We start from the raw sequence: 26,838 nt of genomic DNA, 5'->3' as shown, positions 1-26,838 counted from the left end.
TTGATCACGATAATATTTCCCATCGATATTGTACAAATAGCTTGAGTCATTTGCGGTCTCGATAATGTAAAATTAGATGACTAAACTGCTTCTTAGGCTTTTACTTAGGATAGATGACTCTAGTGTCATGGACATAAGATATCCCCATGACTATAGATGAAACACTGCTAAATAGAGAATGTAGTGGCAAAATACCAACGTTTATCCATATTTCAGCTAACAGGATCTATAGTGGATCCATTACAAGGAATAAACAACTGGTATGGGTAAGGGAACGCCCTGGCACTGTTAAGAGATCCATTCACACCCATTCAGTTGGGTGGTTCACGGTGACGCGCGCTTGGGAACAGATTTTGTCACTCACGTCACTGTTTTCGGGAATTGTGGTGATTGAGAGAGATGGCCACTGTTGTTTCTTAATGTTCCTCGCTCTTTCCAACTATGATCTGAGTGCCTCGGTTTTTGGAGACTTATGTGCGTGTCAGATGGTGGTGGCAGGGCGGAGATGTTACAAATGAGAAGCGGTAAATTCGAGGAAATACACGGATACGTCAATATGGCGACAGCTGCCGCCTCCCCTGCTCGTTTTGAATCCACGACAATTAAGGTATGGCTACTAGCCTCACCTTCTCTTTCAGATTATACCTGTAGCCTGTGCTTATTGTTCGTGATAAGGCTACATAAATGTATTTAAAAGCAAACCACTGAACTTGTCTAGACGGATGTATTAGCCATCAATCGATTCCTAACTTGTTTCACACCTTCATGTGTTTGGCTATGCGTTTCATGATGACAAAACGGCTGTATGTTGTGGTTACCTGTGTCTCTGTCAGTAGCTTACCATTTGGTTTCTGTCTGCCGTTGGGCGTATGAGCCACAAATTGGTGTTTTCCGTGTTGTTTCACATTTCAGCACCATGGACAGCAGACGGGTTCAGAGAAAATTAGGCAACGCAGCAATACGTACTAATATGAACGGTTACTATTACTCATATGTCACATTTAATGTATTGATATAATAGCAGTATGTATTGATTTAATATATGTCTTGAGTACATACTTTTGTTGATAACAGCCTACATAAAGTCTCGAGGGATTCGTGTGTCTGTGAAAAGATCTGACAAATTCCAGCTGTGATATCGATCACCTGCTGAGTATGATATTCCCGAAGCTTCTTTATCCCTATCACAGACAGACATCATCATATTAAAACAACCTTTTTAAATGTGGAGGTCGACATTAGAAACATTCTTTGGATAAATGCCTTCCACCCAGGACTACCTTTTGATTTGAACTGTCTTTGGAAATGTAATGTCCATTCAAAACCCTAACGTACCAGAATGTATAGCTAACTATGCATGCTAGAACTGGAGATACCATTGAATTCATCGTTAGAGTATAGAAATAATCAGTGTCTGCGGTGTTGTTTGACTCCAGGCAAAACAAGCCGCCAGAGACTGGTTTAGTTGTGGGCGTGTGTACTAGCATAGGGTCTAGCAAACCTCTCATAGGGTTCTTAGATGAGGTGCTGTCGACTAACTCACACATCAGAGCAGTGGATCCCCAAGCTGTCATTAGAACACAAGCAGATGTGTTTATGAAGTTCCCCATGGGAAAAGCTAGCTAGGACACAGTGACACAGATATCGGCTAAAGTACAAAGAACCATAGGATATAGAGTTGAAGTCAGAAGTTTACATACACTTAGGTTGTAGTCATTTAAAACTTGTTTTTCAACCACTCCACAAATTTCTTGTTAACAAACTATAGTTTTGGCAAGTCGGTTAGGACATCTACTTTGTGCATGTGTAACGGATGTGAAACGGCTAGCTTAGTTAGCGGTGCGCGCTAAATAGCGTTTCAATCGGTGACGTCACTTGCTCTGAGACCTTGAAGTAGTGGTTCCCCTTGCTCTGCAAGGGCCGTGGCTTTTGTGGAGCGATAGGTAACGATGCTTCGTGGGTGACTGTTGTTGATGTGTGCAGGGTCCCTGGTTCGAGCCCCCGGGTATGGGTGAGGGGACGGTTTAAAGTTATACTGTTACATTGGTGCCGTGACCCGGATCACTGGTTGCTGCGGAAAAGGAGAAGTTCAAAAGGGGGGTGAGTGTAACGGATGTGAAACGGCTAGCTTAGTTAGCGGTGCGCGCTAAATAGCATTTCAATCGGTGACGTCACTTGCTCTGAGACCTTGAAGTAGTGGTTCCCCTTGCTCTGCATGGGCCGCGGCTTTTGTGGAGCGATAGGTAACGATGCTTCGTGGGGACTGTTGTTGATGTGTGCAGAGGGTCCCTGGTTCGAGCCCCCGGGTATGGGCGAGGGGACGGTTTAAAGTTATACTGTTACACATGACACAAGTAGTATTTCCAACAATTGTTTACAGGCAGATTATTTCACATATAATTCACTGTATCACAATTCCAGTGGGTCAGAAGTTTACATACACTAAGTTGACTGTGCCTTTAAACAGCTTGGAAAATTCCAGAAAATAATGTCATGGCTTTAGAAGCTTCTGATAGGCTAATTGACATCATTTGAGTCAATTGGAGGTGTACCTGTGGATGTATTTCAAGGCCTACCTTCAAACTCAGTGCCTCTTTGCTTGACATCATGGGAAAATCAAAAGAAATCAGCAAAGACCTCAGAAAAAAAATTGGTTCATCCTTGGGAGCAATTTCCAAATGCCTGAAGGTACCACGTTCATCTGTACAAACAAGAGTACGCAAGTATAAACACCATGGGACCACGCAGTCATCATACCGCTCAGGAAGGAGACGCGTTCCGTCTCTTAGAGATGAACGTACTTGGGTGCGAAAAGTGCAAATCAATCCCAGAACAACAGCAAAGGACCTTGTGAAGATGCTGGAGGAAACAGGTACAAAAGTAAGGAAGAGGCCACTGCTCCAAAACCGCCATAAAAAAAGCCAGACTACGGTGTGCAACTGCACATGGGGACAAAGATCGTACTTTTTGGAGAAATGTCCTCTGGTCTGATGAAACAAAAACAGAACTGTTTGGCCATAATGACCATCGTTATGTTTGGAGGAGAAAGGGGGAGCCTTGCAAGCCGAAGAACACCATCCCAACCGTGAAGCACGGGGGTGGCAGCATCATGTTGTGGGGTGTGGGGGTGCTTTGCTGCAGGAGGGACTGGTGCACTTCACAAAATAGATGGCATTATGAGGCTGGAAAATTCTGTGGATTTATTGAAGCAACATCTCAAGACATCAGTCAGGAAGTTAAAGCTTGGTCGCAAATGGGTCTTCCAAATGGACAATGACCCCAAGCATACTTCCATTGTTGTGGTCAAATGGCTTAAGGACAACAAAGTCAAGGTATTGGAGTGGCCATCACAAAGCCCTGTACTCAACCCTATAGAAAATGTGTGGGCAGAACTGAAAAAGTGTGTGTTCTGGGCAAGGAGGCCTACAAACCTGACTCAGTTACACCAGCTCTGTCAGGTGGAATTGGCCAACATTCACCCAAATTATTGTGGGAAGCTTGTGGAAGGCTACCTGAAACATTTGACTCAAGTTAAGCAATTTAAAGGCAATTCTACCAAATACTAATTGAGTGTACGTAAACTTCTGACCCACTGGGAATGTGATGAAAGAAATAAAAGCTTAAATAAATCATTCTCTCTACTATTATTCTGACATTTCACATTCTTAAAATAATGTGGTGATCCTAACTGACTGAAGACAGGGAATTTTTACTTCGATTAAATGTCAGGAATTGTGAAAAACTGAGTTTAAATGTATTTTGCTAAGGTGTATGTAAACTTCTGACTTCAACTGTATGAGGTCACTGTAATTCCCCATTTATACGCCTATTCCATGCCATGAATTAGAACATAGGTGTTTTCTGGCACACTTTGTTTAGATAGTCCATCTGTAGATGCTCAAACAGGGGTCATACTATCAACAAACTATCTGTTGATAAGCAACTGGTTGCTAAGGTTACGGTTAGGTTTAGAACACGAGTTATAGGGTAAGGGTTAGTGCTAGGATAAGGGTAACAGTTAAGTTTAGGGTTAGGATAAGGGTTAGGGTCAGTAGATGGTTAGTTGAATTGCTACTTATAGTCTGTAGAAACACTAATCAACTCTGAAAACACCTACTACTTTGGTGTCCGTTGCTCAAACGACAATCAGAAACCAAATGGTGCTAACCTGATGAATGCAAATGAGATCCCTCCTCGGCTGGCCTAGGATCCCTGTGGAAGTGTATGCTGGGTGCCGTGTCACTGTTTTGTACGTGCCATTTCTCATAAGTCAGACAATATTAGGGTTGCTAGGTGACACAACTGCAGCTCCTTCATTGTTTCAGAAATATTACATGGTAAAGACTGACAATGAAGGCTTTGTCAGTAGTGCCATTCTGTGACGAGGATCAAAGTGTTAAAGATGTGATGAGAGAGGAGCCGGTGGGGGAACACAGTCATATTCCCTGGCCCCTGCTCCCAGACAAGGAGGCCCCCACTGCCCTCACTGGCCTCTGAATATGTGTTGTCTTCAAGGTACAGGCTTTGTTCTAATTGCCCACTTGGGTGTTAAGGGAGTCCTTGTTTGTATCTCTCCATTGTCCTCTGGAGGAAACAGGGTAGACCTTTGGAGAGAGGGAGAGAAAGAGAAACAGGGGAGCGGAAGGTGTGTGTGGGCGTTGATTGATGTTGATGGAGAATTTGGCCATGGTGAGAGAGAAAATGAGTGGTTATTTCCATCACAGATGTATCCACAATGAGAGTGATCTATCCACAGCAGTTGGCTGTTTTTAAAAGAACCACAGTGGCAGTGACAACCCTGGGGACATATTGAAGGTCACCTACGTAGAATTACATTTAAGAATCTTAAAATAATCTCTGTGTAACGATTGTCGTTGGTGTAAGAAGTTGAGGACCAAGGTGCAGCATGGTATGTGTTTGGCATTTTATTAAATATAACTGAACACTAGATAACAAAGTAACAAAAGGCACAACCGAAACAGCTCCGTCAGGTACAACACACACTAAACAGAAAATAACTACCCACAACCCATAGTGGGAAAACAGACAGCCTAAGTATGGTTCTCAATCAGAGACAACGACAGACAGCTGCCCCTGAGAACCATACCCGGCCAAAAACAAAGAAATACAAAAACATAGAAAAAAGAACATAGAACGCCCACCCGTGACGCTCTGTGGTCACCTATATCTCTGTTTTAACTTGGTGACCGCTTCCCTTCTCAGCAGAAAAAGAGTGTGTATTGTTTCATATAAACAAAAGGGCTGAAACCAGGTCTCTGTGCATAATGACGTACTGGTATATCTGAACATGGTGCTACAGTACAGTAAAATACAGTAGACGTCATGGGAAATGAAGATTATATTGCCATTCATGCTGTTTCAGTTGTGTCCTCCCAATACGTATTTGACATTCATCTTGGGGGGAGGGGGGAGTAATCTGTCTAAACATACAGTAGAGTACTGGGTGTATCCCTGACCACTTGTCATGCACACCATGTGCTATAGGCTAACTGTTGTAGCTGTGCCTTCCTGATCTCCCTCCCTCCCCAGCCCCCTGCCCTGGCGGAGCCCCAAGCTTTCCTGTGAAGGAGCACCATGACAAGATGGCACAGCTGCTTGTACCGCCCGGACCTGACAGCTTCTGCCACTTCTGTCCCGACTCGCTTGCCGCCATCGAAAGGCGCGTCGCCGAGGAGGAGACCGGGAGACCCCGCGTTGACCGCTGTAGCGACAACGATGACAACGGGCCCAAGCCCAACAGCGACCTGGAGGCAGGGAAGTCCCTCCCCTTCATCTACGGTGACGTCCCCCAAGGCTTTGTCTCCACCCCTCTGGAGGACCTGGACCCCTTCTACGCCAATCAGAAGGTACGTCTGGAGTCTGGACACACCCACACCTAGCCTAAGTTCCAGATCTGTTTGTGCTGTCTAGCCAACTCCTATTTCATGTTATATGGTACTCAGGCTAAACCCCACCCACAACCTTTAAGGTTTGGTCTATTTTTCAATCCCACATGATTATGGTACATTCACAAGACATTGCAAGACTCATTGGCAATCACGTTATCCCCTGCTGGCCAATAATGACACATAGGAGTTCACAGAATGTTCTGAATTTGAAGCAAAGCTAGCATACCGTGCTCCAAAGCGGCAACAAGGTGTTGTGTCCTCATGCTGCCTTCATGTGCCATGTTGTGTCATTTATGTATTAACTGGTGCAATCAGTGATGCATCTTCAAAGAATAACAAAAAACAGACCAAATTACATTTGAGGCACTGTTTCTGAGCACTCAGTTCATGCCATCACACTCCAGGGTCCTCCTCAGATGGTGCCACGGTTAACTAGCAGCCACACTCTAGGGTCCTCCTCAGATGGTGCCACGGGTAACTAGCAGCCAACACACAGGTGACAGGAACTGAGCTGAACTGTGGCCCCAGCGGAGTTTTTGACACAGTGTACTGTAGAAGCCCCTTCTGTAGGGTGGTTGTTTACAGAGCTTACCTAACACTTTCACACTGCCATGATCAGACACACACACACCCACATAGACAGAAACACACAAACACACTTAGTGAGAAACACAGATACACACATACATGCATTACACTTGCATGGGTAAATGCACACACCCCTCACACCCTACAAACATGTGTACACATACAAACACATAGAAAGTCACACTTGCACGGGTACATACACACACATGCCTCATGAGTCCATCTTTGAGAGAGAGAGAGGGACTGCCTGACTGCTCTCCTGTTCTCTGGGGTTTGAGCGTGCCAGACAGAAGGATCAACACCAACAGTAACAGGACCACAGGACAGCCTCAGTACACCATCAACAGTGGTGGACAATGTCCTGGCCTTGCCTTGGTGCTGTGGTGGTGTGGTGGTGTGGTGGTGTGCACAGCTGGGATGGGTGTGTTTCACACTCACAGTCACTTCTTGTAGTCTTAGTTCCATAGTCAGTTGAGATGTTCTACTTATTACCTCATGTCATGTCTCTCTCTCTCTCTCTCGCTCTCTCTCTCTCTCTCTCTTTCTCTCTCTCTTTCACTCTCTCTGTCTCTTTCTTTCACTCTCTCTCTCTGTCTCTCTCTTTCACTCTCTCTCTGTCTCTCTCTCTTTCACTCTCTCTCTCTGTCTGTCTCTCTCTCTCTCTTTCACTCTCTCTCTGTCTCTCTTTGCCTCTCTCTGTCTATCTCTCTTTCACTCTCTCTCTCTGTCTCTCTCTCTCTGTCTCTCTCTCTTTCACTCTGTCTCTCTCTCTTTCACTCTCTCTCTCTCTCTCTCTCTCTCTGTCTCTCTTTGCCTCTCTCTGTCTATCTCTCTTTCACTCTCTCTCTGTCTCTCTCTCTGTCTCTCTCTCTTTCACTCTGTCTCTCTGTCTCTCTCTCTCTCTCTCTGTCTCTCTTTGCCTCTCTCTGTCTCTCTCTTTCACTGTCTCTCTCTGTCTCTCTCTCTCTGTCTCTCTCTCTTTCACTCTATCTCTCTCTCTTTCACTCTGTCTCTCTGTCTCTCTCTATCTCTCTCTCTGTCTCTTTCACTCTCTCTCTGTCTTTCTCTCTTTCACTCCCTCTCTCTGTCTCTCTCTCTTTCACTCTCTGTCTTTCTCTCTTTCACTCTGTCTCTCTCTCTTTCACTCTGTCTCTCTCTCTTTCACTCTGTCTCTCTCTCTCTTTCACTCTGTCTCTCTCTCTTTCACTCTGTCTCTCTCTCTTTCACTCTGTCACTCTGTCTCTCTCTCTGCCTCTGTCTCTTTCACTCTCTCTCTGTCTTTCTCTCTGTCTCTTTCACTCTCTCTCTGTCTCTCTCTCTTTCACTCTGTCTCTCTCTCTCTCTCTGTCTCTTTCACTCTCTCTCTGTCTTTCTCTCTGTCTCTTTCACTCTCTCTCTGTCTCTCTCTCTTTCACTCTGTCTCTCTCTCTCTCTCTGTCTCTTTCACTCTCTCTCTGTCTTTCACTCTGTCTCTTTCACTCTCTCTCTGGCTTTCTCTCTTTCAGACATTTATAGTGTTGAATCGTGGCAAGGCAATATTCCGTTTCAACGCCACTCCTGCTTGTTACATCCTAAGCCCCTTCAATCCTCTACGGAGAATAGCAATTGCAGTTTTAGTACACTCATATCCTTTCACATCTATATCAAGGCTTGGATTGAAATAATTATGGCCAGGTTTGGTGTCATATGGAGCATGTACAGGTGTATGTGAGAGAAATGTGACTAAATTGTATGTTGACTTTGAAAATATGTTATGGTAGAGGGGTCCCTGAGTGGTTCGTGACCATGTGACCTGACCAAGAAAAAACTCTGGGTCGATATTTCTAGGCTGTATAGGGCATGGAGTTTTCCTGGTAAATGCCTATGGTCACGGAACACTCTGGGCTTAGTCCTCATTATTAGTTAGCCTTGATGTCACATTGCTTTACATGTGTCTCTGAACGTGTTGGGTTCTTTCCTTGACTTGTGTCTCTGTACGTTGTTCAGCATGTTAATCATGTTCACCATTTTGACCAACTGTGCTTTTATGACTCTGAGCAACCCCCCGGACTGGGCCAAGAATGTTGAGTAAGTAACTTATATTCTAGATTTAATTCCTGTAGGTTATTTATTATTGGCTGTTACCCTATTCAATTGACACCAGTTTTTATAGCTTCCTTGGTAAGACAAAGATACAATCCTGTTTCCAGTGTGAGAATGCGTATTTGTGTTTGGGCTCAAGTAATCTCAGGAATTTTTACTGTGAGAAACCAAAAGAAACAAATTAGCATGACAATTCAAACATTGGCCATGCTCCAGTATCCACCACAGGAGGTTGGCGGCACCTTAATTGGGGAGGATGGGCTGGTGGTAATGACTGGAGGAATAGGTGGAATGGTATCAAATACATCAAACACATAGTTTCAATGTGTTTGATGCCATTCCATTCGCTCCGTTCCAGCCATTATTATGAGCCGTCCTCCCCTCAGCAGCTTCCACTGATATCCACACTAGCGTAACACTTACAATTGTTATCTTGGTATCAAAATTGGAACAGAGCCGACACTGGCACAGAACAAATAGTTTTGTTTTGGTCCAGCCCCAGAAAACAGGCATAAGGTTTTGATTGAATAGGGCTGTTGTTGTTGACTTCCATAGCAACCATCATAATGCCTTTCTCTCTTGGTTTGATCAGGTACACGTTCACAGGGATTTACACATTTGAGTCTCTCATTAAAATCTTGGCGAGGGGGTTCTGTGTGGGGAAGTTCACCTTCCTCAGGGATCCATGGAACTGGTTGGACTTCATGGTAATCTCCATGGCGTAAGTATTACCACAGATGTATGTATGACTTATATTTCCAGCTAGGATCAATAGAATAGGATATTATGAGGCATTGATGCATTATTACCTAGGACTGATGTCTGTATTTCTCCTAACCAGCGTAGATTAAAATAAATATCATTAATATAACACTTCACTACAAAACTGCTACTCATGTCACTAATCCAAATTTCAATATACACTGACTATACCAAACATGAGGAACACCTTCAGTTGCTCCCCCCACCCACGCTCAAAATGCTGGCCCATGTTGAGCGTGGAAAACCCAGCAGCATTGCAGTTCTTGACACAAACCGGTGTGCCTGGCACCTACTACCATACCCCGTTCAAAGGCACTTATTTTGGCTCGCCCATTCACCCTCTGAATGGCACACATACCCAATCCATGTCTCAATTGTCTCGAGGCTTAAACATATTTCTCTAACCTGTCTCCTCCCCTTCATCTACACTGACTGAAGTGGATTTAACAAGTGACATCAATAAGGGATCCTAACTTTTCACCTGGAATCACCTGTTCAATCTATGTCATGGAGAGAGCAGGTGTCCTTAATGTTTGTACAGTCAGTGTGTATTCTACTTCTGCCATGTAACTGGAAGGACTGGTTTTAAAAGTGTGGACACAGAGGTCTGTCAGGACACAGAGGTCTGTCAGGACACAGAGGTCTGTCAGGTCTGTCAGGACACAGAGGTTAGAGCAGTGTCACCACACTCAACGCTCTAGACCGGTGACATTCCAACTTTTTCAGCGGGGACCCCATTTATTTTGCCTGAATTTCTGGGGACCCTGTTTATTTTGTTCTCGCGACCCCACCCCTAATCTAATGGCGCAACCTTAGTTTGTTACATTTCTATTTTTACATTAACAAAGGGCCATCAATTCATTACATTTGAATCTCTCTTCAAAATAATCCATTAACTACATTTACTCAATACATTTTTTTTTTCAAATGATCTTTCTCGAAACGTATGTATGATATCTAATGTACTCCTATGTTTATGGTGTAGTGCATTTGATCGAATGAATTCTACTGTGAAAGTGTGTACTTGGTGTATTCATATGCGCGTATGTGTGTACCTGCGTCTGTACGTGTGTGTGTGTGTGTGTGTGTGTGTGTGTGTGTGTGTGTGTGTGTGTGTGTGTGTGTGTGTGTGTGTGTGTGTGTGTGTGTGTGTGTGTGTGTGTGTGTGTGCATTTGCAAGTATGTCAGGGTACAATGCAGATTTTTAACTGTGCATTTAATCCTGCAGGTATGTAACAGAGTTTGTAAACCTAGGCAATGTTTCAGCTCTGCGCACTTTCAGAGTATTGCGAGCTTTGAAAACTATCTCGGTCATCCCAGGTAAGAACCTGTGTCTGCTCTCTCACCCGTCAGCCAAGATGTCTTTTGTTTGTGACGTTTGTCGACCTCCCTGTCCTGTCCTGTCCTTTTGTGTGACTTCCCCCTTCCTTCCCTCGCTCCTCCTCCCTCCCCCAAACCTCCCCCTGCTGCCTTCCCTTACAGATATGTGACAGAGTTTGTGGACCTGGGTAATGTCTCGGCCCTCAGAACCTTCAGGGTTCTCCGAGCCCTCAAAACTATATCAGTCATCCCAGGTGAGAGAGCCCAGGTCAGAGGTTAAAGGTTAAATGCTTAAATGCTAGCAACAAGGCTATAAGCTAACGGCTAATGGCTAATTCGCTCCATCTGAGATACAGTAACTGCTCATCTCACGTTAGCTTAGCCTAGCGTTGTTGCCTCTGTCACGCTGCCTTTCCACAGGCCAGTAAAAGCAGGAATCCGGGCCCACTCCATCGAGATGGAAAAGATTCCATGCTTTTAGAAACATGACATTACTTTCACTTTCTTCCTGTAATTCTCTTTCTTTGTTATCTTGCCCTTTGGGGAAATTAGGTAGAATATTTATTATTTGTTTGGTTTTTATGCATGAGACATTGCAAAAATTCCAATTTGTGTGGTGAGCATTTGTGTCTAGGGTTCCCCCTCTGTCCTTGTTCTAGGTTGCATGTATGTCTTGTTCACTGTGTATGGTGGTTGTTGAATAGGGTTGTACTAGAGTGATGCTAGGCAATGCCATGACACACACTCTCACAAAGTTGTCATCTCTCAGTTTCATGGACCAACCAATCACATCATTGACCCCCTGATTAGTGGGGGTCGCTAACCTCAACCTACATCAGCCCGCTTTCAAATCAAATCAAATCTAATCTAATGTTATTTGTCACATGTGCCGAGTACAACAGGTAGATCTTACAGTGAAATGCATACTTACAAGCCCTTAACCAACAATTCAGTTTTAAGAAAAATACCAAATAAATAAAGAGCAGCAGAAAAATAACAATAGCGAGGCTATATACAGGGGGTACCGGTACAGAGTCAGTGTATGGGGGCACCGGTTAGTCAAGGTAATTGAGGTAATATACATATGGGCAGAGTTATTAAAGTGACTATGCATAGATAATAACAGAGAGTAGCAGCAGTGTAAAAGAGGGGGGAGGGGCAATGCAAATATTCTGGATAGCCATTTGACTAGATGTTTAGGAGTCTTATGGCTTGAGGGTAGAAGCTGTTTAGAAGCCTCTTGGACCTAGACTTGGAACTCTGGTACCGCTTGCCGTGCTGTAGCAGAGAGAACAGTCTATGACTAGGGTATTTGACCATTTTTAGGGCCTTCCTCTGACACCACCTGGTATAGAGGTCCTGGAGGACAGGAAGCTTGGCCCCAGTGATGTACTGGGCCATGTGCACTACCCTCTGTAGTGCCTTGCAGTCGGAGGACGAGCAGTTGCCGTACCAGGCAGTATTGCAACCCATCAGGATGCTCTTGATGGTGCAGCTGTAGAACTTTTTGAAGATCTGAGAACCCATGCCAAATCTTTTCAGTGTATCGAGGGGGAATAGGTTTGGTTGTGCCCTCTTCACAACTGTCTTGGTGTGCTTTGACCTTGTTAGTTTGTTGGTGATGTGTTTGTGCTCGGCCCTCCTTTCCCTGTAGTCCACAATCAACTCCTTTGTCTTGATCATGTTGAGGGAGAGGTTGTGGTCCTGGCACCACACGGCCAGGTCTCTGACCTCCTCCCTATAGGCTGTCTCGTCATTGTCAGCAATCAGGCCTACCACTGTTGTGTCATCTGCAAACTTATTGATGGTGTTGGAGTCATGCCCGGCCGTGCAGTCATGAGTGAACAGAGAGTACAGGAGGGGACTGAGCACGCACCCCTGAGGGGCCACCGTGTTGAGGATCAGCGTGGCGGATGTGTTGTTACCTACCCTTACCACCTGGGGGCGGCCTGTCAGGTAGTCCAGGATCCAGTTGCAGAGGGAGGTGTTTAGTCCCAGGGTCCTTAGCTTAGAGATGAGCTTCTAGGGCACTATGGTGTTTAACGCTGAGCTGTAGTCAATGAATAGCATTCTCACATAGGTGTTCCTTTTGTCCAGGTGTGAAAGGGTGGTTGGGGCGGTATGCAAATTGGAGTGGGTCTAGGGTGTTCTGGGATAATGGTGTTGATGTGAGCCATGACCAGCCTTTCAAAGCACTTCATGGCTACAGACATGGTAGTCATTTAGGCAAGTTACCTTAGTGTTCTTGGGCACAGGGACTGTGGTGGTCTGCTTGAAACATGTAGTTATTACAGACTTTGGATAGGGAGAGTTTGAAAATGACAGTGAAGACACTTGCCAGTTGATCAGCGCATGCTCGGAGTACACGTCCTGGTAATCCGTCTGGCCCTGCGGCCTTGTGACCTGATTAAAGGTCTTACGTCGGTTGCGGAGAGCGTGATCACAGAGTCGTCCGGAACTGTTTCAGTGTCACTTGCCTCGAAGCGAGCATAGAAGTAATTTAGCTTGTCTGGTAGGCTCGTGTCACAGGACAGCTCTCTGCTTGGCTTCCCTTTGTATTATGTAATAGTTTGCAAGCCCTGCCACATCCGACGAGCGTCGTAGCCAGAGTATTATGATTAGATGTTAGTCCTGTATTGAAGCTTTGCCTGTTTGGTGGTTCGTCAGAGGGCATAGCGGGATTTCTTATAAGCTTCCGGGTTAGAGTCCCGCTTCTTGTAAGCGGCAGCTCTACCCTTTAGCTCAGTGTGGATGTTGCCTGTAATACATGGCTTCTGGTTGGGGTATGTACGTACGGTCACTGAGGGAACGACGTCATCGATGCACTTATTGATGAAGCCAGTGACTGATGTGGTATACTCCTCAATGCCATCGGAAGAATCCCAGAACATATTCCAATCTGTGCTAGAAAAACAGTCCTGTAGCTTAGCATCTGCTTAGCATCACTAAAACCCCAACACACTTGGTCCCTATCAAAATGATTGATCGCAATTTGTCCATTACGTCATTATTACATTGCTGTTCGGATCACTAAGTAATGATATGAATATGATACGATATCTGTAGTGATCTGAGTCTATTCAGAAAGAGAATTTGATTATCAACAAACAGACTTTCTGTGTAGACAGTTTGCTAGGGGTTAATCTAAGTGTGTTATGAACTGGGTAATCTTAACACCAACAACACCATCTCTGGAGAGATCCATGAGAAAAAAGGATCAGTCTATACCTCAACTGGCTCCTGTATGAATGCCATACAGAAACTTGACATATGGATCTCCTATGCTGCTTGCTAGCTATCATTGGGGGCTGAAGCATTCCTATATACCTTAGCATTTCTATACTATATTTCTATACTGTATTATGTATATGTTCTATTAACCAGTTGGAGCTGGTAACCAGGACTGTGCGTCGTCCCTCCCTTACAGGACTAAAGACCATCGTGGGCGCTCTGATCCAGTCGGTCAAGAAGCTCTCCGACGTCATGATCCTCACCGTTTTCTGTCTCAGCGTCTTCGCCCTGATTGGCCTGCAGCTCTTCATGGGAAACCTGAGGCAGAAGTGTATCCGCAACCTCGTCAATGACACGATCCCCGACAACCACCTGAACAGAACTCTGGGAACTCCAAACATAAATGGAACTGATTTCAATGGCACTGATTTCAACGTCACTCGCTCCGTAAACTGGACTGAGTACATCAACGATGAGAGTAAGCTAAGTGCTTGTTTTGTCTGCAGGGGCACTGGGGTAATGAGGGTCGAGTTCTCTACCTCAGACAGTATCTGAGTCACACTACTCAGACAGACTTCCTATTCCGTGAAATAAAACCAGACAGACCATGCCCTGCCCACTTTCTGTGAAGCAGCGTGATAAAGAGTGACAGTGATTGGTGGGGAATTGTGGCAAATGTGGTGGATAATCGCCCACAACAACCCCCTCCACCCCCCATCCCCTCCTACACCCTGTCTGTGTGTGAGAAAATAGGCACATTATGAGAGAAAGAGAGAGAGAGGAGGCTGTCACTGGCCGCTGGTTGGGTGCGGCAGACGGGCAGGCAGGTGGGCACACAGACCAGACCAGCAACATATGACACTGATGTCATGGGGAGAAAGGGGGCAAGGTGGAAACAGAGGAGGAGATAAATGAAGAAGAGAGAAAGGGTAGAGTGAAAATGGTCTAAGGATAAATAGGAAATGGATTTACAAAGATAGAGAGAGCGAGAGCGGGAGAGAGAAGATAGAGAAAACAGGGGGAAATGACGATGGAACTGATGCAATGTCATGCAAATAAATGTATTTGAGTGAGAGATGGAAAGATGGAGAGAGTAATGGAGGATGTGAGTCACAGAGGTCTGGGAGGGAGGTGTAGCAGTTAGCTGGGTGAGAGTTCCAGTAAGCCTCTCCATCTCTCTGCAGCCAGCAGTTTTTAGTAATCAAGGCCAGAGGGTCACAGGGTCAAACTCTCCTGGACATCTCTCTGTCCTCTTCCCCTACGCTGTTGGTACACTGCCAAACAGACAGTATATGTCTCATTGACCTCCAGTCTCAGGGGACACATTGGTTTGAATAATTGATATCCTTGTATAATTTAATGTTTACTCCTTTCGTCCTTTGTTTTTGTGAATTATTTATTGACAACAATCTATCATTGTAGGGTATGTGGGTATGAAGGGGTATGAAGTGGTCCTCCTCGGTCCATAGTGTACCAGGCATGGTTATGATGAGATATTATTGGAGTTATTACCTCTGCACGATATATAAATATACAGTTGAAGTTGGAAGTTTATATACACCTTAGCCAAATACATTTAAACTCCGTTTTTAACAATTTAATCCTAGTAAAAATTCCCTGTCTTAGGTCAGTTAGGATCACCACTTTATTTTAAGAATGTGAAATGTCAGAATAATATTAGAGAGGATGATTTATTTCAGCTTTTATTTATTTCATCACATTCCCAGTGGGTCAGAAGTTTACACTCAATTAGTATTTGAAAGCATTGCCTTTAACTGGTTTAACTTGGGTCAAATGATTGGGGTGTGTCACGTTCATTGTAATGAGGAGACCAAGGCGCAGCATGAGATGATTCTTCTTTATTTAAACGAAGACCACTAAACAAACATGCCGCTATAAAACACGAGTGCTGACATGCAACTACATAGACAATAACCCACAAAACCTAAATAGGATCCCAAATCAGAGACAATGATAAACAGCCTTCCACAAGCTTCCCACAATAATTTGGGTGAATTTTGGCCCATTCCTCCTGACAGAGCTGGTGTAACTGAGTCAGTTTTGTAGGTCTCCTTGCTCGCACACGCTTTTTCAGTTCTGCCCACAAATCGTCTATAAGATTGAGGTCAGGGCTTTGTGATGGCCACTTCAATACATTGACTTTGTTGTCCTTAAGCCATTTTGCCACAACTTTGGAAGCATTCTTGGGGTTGTTGTCCATTTGGAAGACCTATTTGCGACCAAGCTTTGACTTCCTGACTGATGTCTTGAGATGTTGCTTCAATGTATCCACATAATTTGCCTTCCTCATGAGGCCATCTATTTTGTGAAGTGCACCAGTCCCTCCTGCAGCAAAGCACCACCACAACATGATGCTGCCACCCCCCGTGCTTCATGGTTGGGATGGTGTTCTTCGGCTTGCAAGCCTCCCCCTTTTTCCTCCAAACATAACAATGGTCATTATGGCCAAACAGTTCTATTTTTGTTTCATCAGATCAGAGGACATTTCTCCAAAAAGTACCGTCTTTGTACCCATGTGCAGTTGCAAACCGTAGTCTGGCTTTTTATGGTGGTTTTGGAGCAGTGGCTTCTTCCTTGTTGAGCGGCCTTTCAGGTTATGTCGATATAGGACTCGTTTTACTGTGGATATAGATACGCTTGTACATGTTTCCTCCAGCATCTTCACAAGGTCCTTTGCTGTTGTTCTGGGATTGATTTGCTCTTTTCGCACCGAAGTACGTTCATTTCTAGGAGACAGAACGTGTCTCCTTCCTGAGCGGTATGACAGCTGCGTGGTCCCATGGTGTTTATGCTTGTGTACCATTGTTTGTACAGATGAACGTGGTTCCTTAAGGCATTTGGAAATGTCTCCCAAGGATGATAGGCTAATGATGTCAATTACCCTATCAGAAGCCTCTAAAGCCATGACATGATTTTCTGGAATTTTCCAAGCTGTTTAAAGGCATAGTCAACTTAGTGTATGTAAACTTATGACCCACTGGAATTGTGATACAGTGAATTATAAGTGAAATAATCGGTCTTTAAACAATTGGTTGAAAAATTGGTTGAAAAACAAGTTTTAATGACTCCAACCTAAGTGTATGTAAACTTCCGACTTCAACTGTATAAACACACACACACATTGAGTGTATAAAACATGAAGGATATCTGCTCTTTCCATGTCATAGACTGACCAGGTGAAAGCTAAAGCCCTTATTAATGTCACATCAATCAGTTTAGATGAAGGGGAGACATGTTTAAGCCTTGAGACAATTGAGACATAGCTTGTGTATGTGTGCTATTCAGAAGGTTAATGGGAAAGACAACATATGTAAGTGACGTTGAACTTGTCGAGTCCTTGCCCCGACAAATTGAGGCTGTTCTGAGGGCAAAGGGGGTTGCAACTCAATATTAGGAATGTGTCCTTAATGTTTTGTACATGTTTTGTACACTCAGTGTGTGTGTATATACAGTGCCTTGCGAAAGTATTCGGCCCCTTTGAACTTTGCGACCTTTTGCCACATTTCAGGCTTCAAACATAAAGATAAAAAACTGTATTTTTTGTGAAGAATCAACAACTAGTGGGACACAATCATGAAGTGGAATGACATTTATTGGATATTTCAAACTTTTTAACAAATCAAAAACGGAAGCACGGTCAGTCCTCTCTTTCCCCCCTGCCTCCCTCCTCTCTCTCCTCCCTCCCTGCCTCCCTCCTCTCTCTCCTCCCTCCCTGCCTCCCTCCTCTCTTTCCTCCCTACCTGCCTCCCTCCTCTCTCTCCTCCCTCCCTGCCTCCCTCCTCTCTTTCCTCCCTGCCTGCCTCCCTCCTCTCTTTCCTCCCTGCCTCCCTCCTCTCTCTCCTCCCTCCCTCCCTGCCTCCCTCCTCTCTTTCCTCCCTGCCTGCCTCCCTCCTCTCTTTCCTCCCTCCCTCACTCCCTCCTCTCTTTCCTGCCTCCCTCCTCTCTCTCCTCCCTCCCTGCCTCCCTCCTCTCTTTCCTCCCTCCCTGCCTCCCTCCTCTCTTTCCTCCCTCCCTGCCTCCCTCCTCTCTTTCCTCCCTCCCTGCCTCCCTCCTCTCTCTCCTCCCTCCCTGCCTCCCTCCTCTCTTTCCTCCCTCCCTGCCTCCCTCCTCTCGTTCCTCCCTGCTTGCCTCCCTCCTTTCCTCGAGCGCTCCTCAACATATTGACTGATTGTTCCTCTCTCTGTTCTTCCTTGTAGGTAATTACTATTACCTCCTCAACCGCAGGGACGCCCTCCTCTGTGGGAATGGCAGTGGAGCCGGGTGAGACTTGACAACATCCTTTATTTACATAGCCAATTACATTCACCAACCCAGCCTCAACACGCATACGGAGTTACTGAGCACGATTACATGCGCACAATAAATATGTTTATTGTGCACTGTCAGAGGAATACAATAGTTTGATTAAAACCTTTACGTGCTCTGCAAGAAGAGCGGTTTACCTAATAATTAGAAAGACTGCTCGGAAAACCAGGTGCTTTGATTGACTTTGACCTAACGCCGGTTAAGATCAGCAGAGTAAGGTGTTTTACTCGGCCTTCCGCCTTAATCAGTTTAATATCAAGTTATTAGTGGGCATTGTAAGCATGAAGACATGCTAACTAGAATAGAGAACTTGGTGAAAATAAAAGAGAGTGGAGAGGACTATACTATTTCAGCAGAACTGATTCATTTGATGCAGTCAAGTCGGTCGAATAAAAACAGGTGCTACTTACAGTGGATAGTGTTAATGTAGTCAGGCTGATCCTAGAAAATGAAATCACATTCAGTGTAAGTGCAGTTAAAACCAATGCTGCTCAGTGGACACCGTAAGTATCCACTGTATCGCTCTGTACTGTACAAGTGGCTTGTGGTTGTGGTTTAGTGACCACCACATGGTTGCTGACCTGTGTGTTGTGTATGGGGGTCTTCACCACAGGCTGTGCCCAGAGGGATTCACGTGCATTAAGGCAGGCAGGAACCCAGACTACGACTACACAAGCTTCGACTCGTTTGGCTGGGCCTTCCTGTCCCTGTTCAGACTCATGACCCAGGACTTCTGGGAAAACCTCTACCAACAGGTGGGCCAAAGCTATTCGTTAGAAACAAAATGTCCGCTTACTGTTTGCTGATCTGATATACTTGATCCCCTTTTAGTGCTTTAAATCATTTACCAGGAATAGTGGTAAAGAAAATACATATAATGAAAACAATTCTCTATCTCCCTCCCCTCCCCTCCCCTCCCCTCCCTCTATCTTCTCTCCCTCTCCTCCCTCTATCCTTCTCTGCTCCTCTCCCCTCCCTCTATCTTCTCTCCTCCCTCCCCTCCTCTATCCTTCTCTCCCTCCCTCCCCTCCCTCTATCCGTCTCTCCCCTCCCTCCCCTCCCTCTATCCTTCTCTCCCTCCCTCCCCTCCCTCTATCCTTCTCTCCCTCCTCCCCTCCCTCTATCCTTCTCCTCCCTCCCTCCCCTCCCTCTAGCCTTCTCTCCCTCCCTCCCCTCCCTCTATCCTTCTCACTCCTCCTCCCCTCCCGCTATCTTCTCTTCCCTCCCCTCCCTCTATCCTTCTCTCCCCTCCCCCTCCCTATCCTTCTTCCTTCCCTCTTAACCTTAATCCCTCTTTCCCTCACCTTCCTCTATTCCTGTCTCTCAACTACCTCCCTCATATCCCTCTATACCTCACCTTCCTTAGTTTCCTTTCTCTCTCCCATCCTGTGTTTCCTTCACCATCTATCCCCTCTCCCCTCCCTTCCTTATCCTTCTGCCCTCCCTCCCAGCTATCCCTCTATCCCTCCCCCTCTTCCTCTTCCTCCCCTTCGTTTCTTCTCTCCCTCCCCTCCTCTATCCCTCTTCCCTTCCCTCCCTCTAGTCCCTGCTTCCACGCTCCCTGACCCATCCCTCTTCCTTACCTACCTACCTCCTATCACTCTCTCCCTCCCTCCCTATCTCTCCCTCCCTCTCTATATCTCTCTCTTTTTCTTCTCTCTCCTCTCTCCCCCCACCGTCCCGCTCTCTCTCCCCTCCCCCTCCCTCCATTCTCCCCCATCCCCCCTCTCTCTCCCTCCACCGTCCCTCTCTCTCTCCCTCCTTTTAGACCCTGCGAGCGGCGGGGAAGCCCTACATGATGTTCTTTGTGTTGGTGATCTTCCTGGGTTCCTTCTACCTGGTCAACCTGATCCTGGCTGTGGTGGCCATGGCCTACGACGAGCAGAACCAGGCCACCATAGAGGAGGCAGCCCAGAAGGAGGAGGAGTTCCAGGCCATGCTGGAGCAGCTCAAGAGACAACAGGAGGAGGCATTGGTATTGGCTGATTTCTGGTTGTGCATTTGCATTGCGGAGTTTGACTTTTTTATCATTTGCATTCGGGTCATCACGCAGACCGTCTTATCCAGAGCGACGACACAGTAGTCCTCCCTGTCTTTCTCTGTCTTCCCCTACCATTGCCCTTCCTCTCTCAAGTCCATAATCCTTTCTTACATAAGTATGTCTTGGTGCTTCCTTGGTGTCAAGCTTCTACAGACAATGGTGCTCCATTACTATGGAAACAAGAGGTAGATAAAGAAGGAATAATTACTCTGTGCAGTATTGGTAGTACAGTATTAGGTTCCGTGGAGGGAGGGAGGTTCCATCTGCTACACATCATTTCTTATTTACAATAACAGCTTGACCAATAGTCCAGCAATGCAATAATAACAAAAACATGGATATCACAAAGATTTTATATACCGAGTACAATGTTGCTTTTGAAAAATGTTTGATGTTGTATCCCATGCTTTTTGTTGTTGTAATTGAATCCACAGGGATTCAGGTTATGCAGGGCTTGTTATTATTTCAAAGAGCAATTGGGTTGTTCACTTGCTTCTGGAACAGATAACCTTTTAGTCTTTGCCAGTTTCGTTAAGAAAACAGTCAGCTTGTGGGACAAAACACAGGCCTCCATTTTTAGAAGTTCTTTGAAGTTGATTTGGGTATTTGTGCTGCCTGCTGCTCTGCTCTGTGCTCTGTCCACCAAAGACGGGTGCCGGTTGCCGTGACAACTGTGCTTGTGTGTGATTGGCTGGCAGGTTGCCGCGGCAGCAACCACAGAGAGCCACGGAGAGTACAGCGGGAGAGGGGGGGCCCTCCTCAAAAGCCTCCTCAGGGACCTCCAAACTCAGCTCCAAGAGCGCCAAGGAGAGAATGAACCGTCAGAAGAAGAGAAAAGAGAGGGGCGAGCACGACAAGTTCCACAAGTCCGAGTCGGAGGACAGTATCAAGAGGTTAAGCTTCCGGTTTTCGATAGATGCCAACCGGCTGTCCTACGAGAAGAGATGCTCCTCACCCAACCAGGCGAGTGCACAGTGAGGGGAAAGGGCCATTGTCTTAGTCACCATTGTCCTCATTACCATCATCTTCCTCGTCACTCCACTGGGCAGAGTGTCCTCTGAGCCACTACAATCATGTTGCTCTCCCTTCTTCTGGTTCATCGTCTCTATCACCTCCATCCTCCTCCTCTTTCTCAGTACTGATACCTTTCTCTCTCTCCTCCTTCTCCCCTTCCACCAGTCTCTCCTCAGTATTCGCGGCTCCCTCTTCTCCCCGAGGAGGAACAGCCGAGCTAGCCTGTTTAGCTTCCGAGGCCGCGCCCGCGATGCGGTCTCCGATAACGACTTCGCCGACGACGAGCAAAGCACGTTCGAGGACACCGACAGCCGCCGCGGCTCCCTGTTCGTGCCTTGCCGTGTCGAGCGCCGCTCCAGCACGGTCAGTCAGACTAGCCTGGCCCCTCAGCGCGTCCTGCTGCCCGCCAACGGCAAGATGCACTGCACCGTGGACTGTAACGGCGTCGTCTCGCTAGTGGGAGGGACCTCGGTGCCCACCTCGCCTGTAGGACTGCTCCTGCCTGAGGTGAGCTATAGTTTTTATCAGTCCAGGCTCCAAATAGTATTACTTTTCTTTTGGTTGAGCCAGATGACACGGGTTTGCACTTTTGGGATTATTCTATTGGTTCCATTGCCCATCTAAAGTATTTGACAGAAAATAAATACTATTTGAAGTGAACCCAACATAGATGGTATAGTCGTGGTTATGATCCCTTACAGGCCACCTAGTCCATACACTGAATAACTCTTCCAGATGTTTCTTTGTCTCCAGGGGACGACCACTGACTCTGAGATGAGGCTGAAGAAGAGGAGGTCTCGCCAGGCTTCCATGGCCTACCTAGATGAGCCAGCCAGAGCCAGAGCTATGAGTGTGGCCAGTATTCTCACCAACACCATGGAGGGTTGGTGTCACAACAAGTTCTCAAATAATGTGTTATAATACTAGACCGATGAACCAAACATCTTGAAGACCCATAGCCTACAACAACCTTTAGTTGAGTCGACGGTGAAGAATCTGTCTGTGCCCCGTCGATGTGCCCTTGAGCAAGGCACTTAACCCTAATTGCTCCTGTAAGTCGCTCTGAAGAAGAGCGTCTGCTAAATGACTAAATAGTTTTTTTTTTTAAGGAGGGAAAATGACATTAGAAAGTGTCACTAAAATGTGTCTGTTTTAACCCTTTCCAGAGCTTGAAGAGTCCAGGCAGAAGTGTCCACCATGCTGGTATAAGTTTGCCAACACCTATCTGATCTGGGACTGCTGTCCTATGTGGTTGAGTTTCAAGGGGATCGTCAACACGGTGGTGATGGACCCCTTCGTGGACCTGGCCATCACCGTCTGCATCGTCCTCAACACCCTGTTCATGGCCATGGAACATTATCCCATGACCACGGAGTTCAACCACGTCCTCTCTGTCGGGAACTTGGTGAGTGTTCGACATTATTGAGGTAAACTTGCAAGGCTTTATCGAAATATCAAGCTGTTAAAGAGAGACTGTCACTGGGCTGGTTTTCTCCCCTAACGGCCATTTCTAATTGTATATTTTTTTCTTCATACAATGCATCGTATATATTTACATATCTTTTTACTCCCGAACCATTTACTCAGCAATCTGATAGCATATGTCAAAATGAATCGTGAAATAGAAACACAGATGAATAAATGCCTTACATAGTACATCTATTGAACAATACTTCACAATACATACATCAGAAACAGTTACAAATGATAGAGATCCATTCCTGGATGTACAGGTCTGGTTGATAAAAGTTCAGAAATTGTCCGCTGCTGCTTTTTTCATGTGTAATGAATTTGTTAGGAAAATCTCTTGCACCTGATATAGCTTCTCCTCAAAGTCACACGTGGCACCTTCCAAATCCCCAATCTGTTATTTTTCACAGTTTCATTGTCTAAGTCTATTTTTAAGATTCCGCCACCAAGTTGGCCACATACTATTGAAACTGTATACAACGATGTACATCTATCCACTATCCATAGGTCCAAATTAAGTATGGCTAGCCAAGCTTAACCCACACACTACCCACACAACCATTAACACTCAGTCTATGGAAGTGTGTCTAACCGTGCTCAAATCTAACTACTGCCTCTGTCTCTGTCTCTGTGTAGGTGTTTACAGGCATCTTCACGGCTGAGATGTGTTTCAAGCTAATCGCTCTGGACCCCTACTACTACTTTCAACAGGGATGGAACATATTTGACGGCATCATCGTCAGTCTGAGTCTGATGGAGCTCGGCCTGGCCAATGTAGAGGGCCTGTCTGTGCTCCGGTCTTTCCGATTGGTGAGATCCCACTTCTGACACCAGTTTCTCCCGTGTCGACCCTGTCAGAGCAGATTGTGTACCTTCTAGTTGACACATTTCTACGGGAGACATAACTATACTACCCTTCCTTAGCGGAATAACAGTTGCTCTTTCTTTTACATACTCCTTGATACAGTGCTAATATTCATCTTCACCCTTTGTTGATTGATGCTCGCTAGATATTAATACCGTAGTCACAACCGGGAACAATAAAATGAACTCCTGATGTGATTCTTCTTGTCAACAGTTGAGGGTGTTCAAACTGGCCAAGTCTTGGCCCACCCTAAACATGCTGATCAAGATCATCGGTAACTCGGTGGGAGCGCTGGGAAACTTGACACTGGTCCTAGCCATCATCGTGTTCATCTTTGCCGTGGTGGGCATGCAGCTGTTCGGCAAGAGCTACAAGGAGTGTGTGTGTAAGATCGCAGACAACTGCCAGCTGCCCCGCTGGCACATGCACGACTTCTTCCACTCGTTCCTCATCGTGTTCCGGGTGCTGTGTGGGGAGTGGATCGAGACCATGTGGGACTGTATGGAGGTGGCTGGCCAGAGCATGTGTCTCATCGTCTTCCTGATGGTCATGGTTATAGGGAACCTGGTGGTAGGTGGTTGTACTGTCGTCATTGTATATCCCAGAATCCCCATACCTATGGATGATATCACTGTACTTGTGATGAATCTTTTTGTGGTCAATATCTGGGACAGCAGATATGTTTTAAGCATTGCCATATCTCCAAATGAACAACTGAACCCAGATCAGAATGTCCTCTAACTATCCTCCCTCCTGGTCCTTTCCTCCCTCTGTCTCTGCAGGTCCTGAATCTGTTCCTGGCCCTGCTGCTCAGCTCCTTTAGCGCCGACAACCTGGCGGCCACAGACGACGACAGCGAGATGAACAACCTGCAGATCGCTGTGGGCCGCATCCAGAGGGGCATGGCCTGGGTCAAGGTGACCATCCGACAGGTCATTCAGAGCCTGTTCCTCGGGGGCGGAGCCACCAAAGGGGTCAAGGAGGGGTCACTGGAGGAGGGCAAGCCCCTGGACGAGCTCCACAGCTCCATCAACGGCAAGGGGGGCAACTGCATCTCAAATCACACGTTGGTCGAGATCAGTAAAGATCCAAGTGGGGTCTATCTGAAGGAGGGGAACGGGCGGCCCGGAGGGGGGTTGGGGGTGGGGCTAGGAGATAGTACGGAGAATTACCCGAAGGAGGAGTGCAACTACATGTCGTTCATCCACAACCCCAGCCTGACGGTGAGTGTGCCCATCGCGGTGTGCGAGTCAGACTTTGAGACCGCTATCACGGAGGACTTCAGCAGCGACTCGGCCTCCGAGGAAATGTCGATGGGCAGCAAAGAGGTAAGAGGTTTGACTAGAGACCCTGTGCCGCTCTGTTCAGTAGAAACAAGCACAGTCCCATCACATCTTTTAATTGTGGTATCTTTGAGTGGTGTCTGTGTTAGTTTTGAGTGGTGTCTGTGTTAGTTTTGAGTGGTGTCTGTGTTAGTTTTGAGTGGTGTCTGTGTTAGTTTTGAGTGGTGTCTGTGTTTTGAGTGCTGTCTGTGTTAGTTTTGAGTGGTGTCTGTGTTAGCTTTGAGTGGTGTCTGTGTGTCACATCTGGGTCAAATACACTATGTCAAATACTGGAGGTGCCGTGATTTAGCTTGACCTTAAGCAGAGTGGGCGCTTTTGGGACTATTCCATTGGTTTACACTTTTGGGACAATTCCATTGGTTTACACTTTTGGGATGATTCCATTATTTAACACTATTGGGACAATTCCATTGGTTTTACTAGCCTTGTGAACCATAGCTAGCCATGTGTGCTCCCATTTCATGTCATGTGTAGTGAAACAGAATGTGAGCTCGGGAGATCAGGATGGTTGAACAAGGCTTATTGGATTACAAATGTTGGACTATTCCATTGGTTTACACGTTTGGGACTGTGCCATTGGTTCCATTTTGTCAGGCAAGCTAAATACAGCGCAACTCTACGGTATTTCAACGTTTTTGTCATATGTATTTGACCAAAGTCTGCTGTGTTTGACGTAGATCTGTAAACAGAATCAGTGGTGAAGTGGAAGGGACATAATCGGCGTTCACAAACCTTTTAATCTCGCCAGGCGTTTACCCACCTAAAGAGGAAAAATGCATTGAAAATATAGACAGCGTTACTTTGTTCAGCTATTCTTTTTTTTTACCACTACACATCAATGGATAGAATCTGAGAAGTCCAGACTTTCCAGAGGCAGTTACCAACTAGATATTTTGCTGACTCATTGAGTCATTGCATCATGTCTTTCGAGCCTAGTCCACAATCCAGGGAGCTGTAGTGTACTTTTATAAAGCCCTAAGCGTCAAAACAATGACGTTGCATAAGACGACAGTACAGTCACTACAGATAATGAGTCAGAATGGCCTATGTTTTCATTAGATATCTATAATGGGCTGATGTGTGTGTGTGTGTGTGTGTGTTATCTGGTTGACTGAGTATACTCATGGATGTGTGTGGAGGCTCATGGATGTGTGTGGAGGCTCATGGATGTGTGTGGAGGCTCATGGATGTGTGTGGAGGCTCATGGATGTGTGTGGAGGCTCATGGATGTGTGTGGAGGCTCATAGATGTGTGTGGAGGCTCATGGATGTGTGTGGAGGCTCATAGATGTGTGTGGAGGCTCATGGATGTGTGTGGAGGCTCATGGATGTGTGTGGAGGCTCATGGATGTGTGTGGAGGCTCATGGATGTGTGTGGACGCTGATAACCTGTGTCGCTATGTGCCTGGCAGCTGATGAAAACAGACATAGAGGTTGTACTGTACATTATGTGCTGGCTCATGGTTGTATCACATTACCTTGCTTAACCCACCGTTTGTTATTGCAGCTGTGTTACAGACGCTCACAAGGTTGTCAGTGAGAGAGAGGAGACTTGTAAGACCATTTTATTCTACATAGCACTAACCATGAGGACTGCCTATGCCATTTAACAGAACCAACCAATATGTGTCTTGCATTTGTTTCAATGGATTGCCTATTTTTTCGTTCTCTGCCTGAATAAACCCCACCCCCACCTGCTTTGTATTTTATCTCATTTTTTATTTCTAATTTGAACATCAGGCTTTTTTGTACTTTCCACACCATTATGAATGAGCTGCACCCACTTTTCCCATTGATAGGTGGAGTCATGTGACTTGTTTTTGATTTCCTTGCTTGGTTTGTATTGATTTTGGAGGTGATTCACATTGTTCACCCCAAGATTGGAGAA

At 45.9% G+C, this 26,838-nt stretch overlaps 1 protein-coding gene across 1 annotated transcript in view; it reads left to right on the top strand.

Annotated features, from left to right (window-relative positions):
* The first annotated feature begins 315 nt into the window (after positions 1-315).
* LOC109880513 (sodium channel protein type 2 subunit alpha-like) overlaps positions 316-26,838 on the top strand; it is a 36,574-nt gene continuing 10,051 nt past the window's right edge. The window contains 18 exon segments of the mRNA XM_031824328.1: positions 316-607; positions 5,551-5,867; positions 8,003-8,121; positions 8,475-8,564; positions 9,172-9,300; positions 10,824-10,915; positions 14,089-14,370; positions 18,110-18,173; positions 18,832-18,973; positions 19,987-20,193; positions 20,958-21,013; positions 21,015-21,222; positions 21,439-21,780; positions 22,027-22,156; positions 22,440-22,678; positions 23,380-23,553; positions 23,822-24,178; positions 24,391-24,936. Of these exon segments, the coding sequence (XP_031680188.1) occupies positions 5,604-5,867; positions 8,003-8,121; positions 8,475-8,564; positions 9,172-9,300; positions 10,824-10,915; positions 14,089-14,370; positions 18,110-18,173; positions 18,832-18,973; positions 19,987-20,193; positions 20,958-21,013; positions 21,015-21,222; positions 21,439-21,780; positions 22,027-22,156; positions 22,440-22,678; positions 23,380-23,553; positions 23,822-24,178; positions 24,391-24,936 (3,441 nt within the window). The 5' untranslated portion in view covers positions 316-607; positions 5,551-5,603.

The sequence above is a fragment of the Oncorhynchus kisutch genome, linkage group LG5 (genome assembly GCF_002021735.2).
Source record: "Oncorhynchus kisutch isolate 150728-3 linkage group LG5, Okis_V2, whole genome shotgun sequence".
NCBI classification, from domain to species: Eukaryota; Metazoa; Chordata; class Actinopteri; order Salmoniformes; family Salmonidae; genus Oncorhynchus; species Oncorhynchus kisutch.
This window is presented reverse-complemented; position numbering and strand designations above follow the sequence as displayed.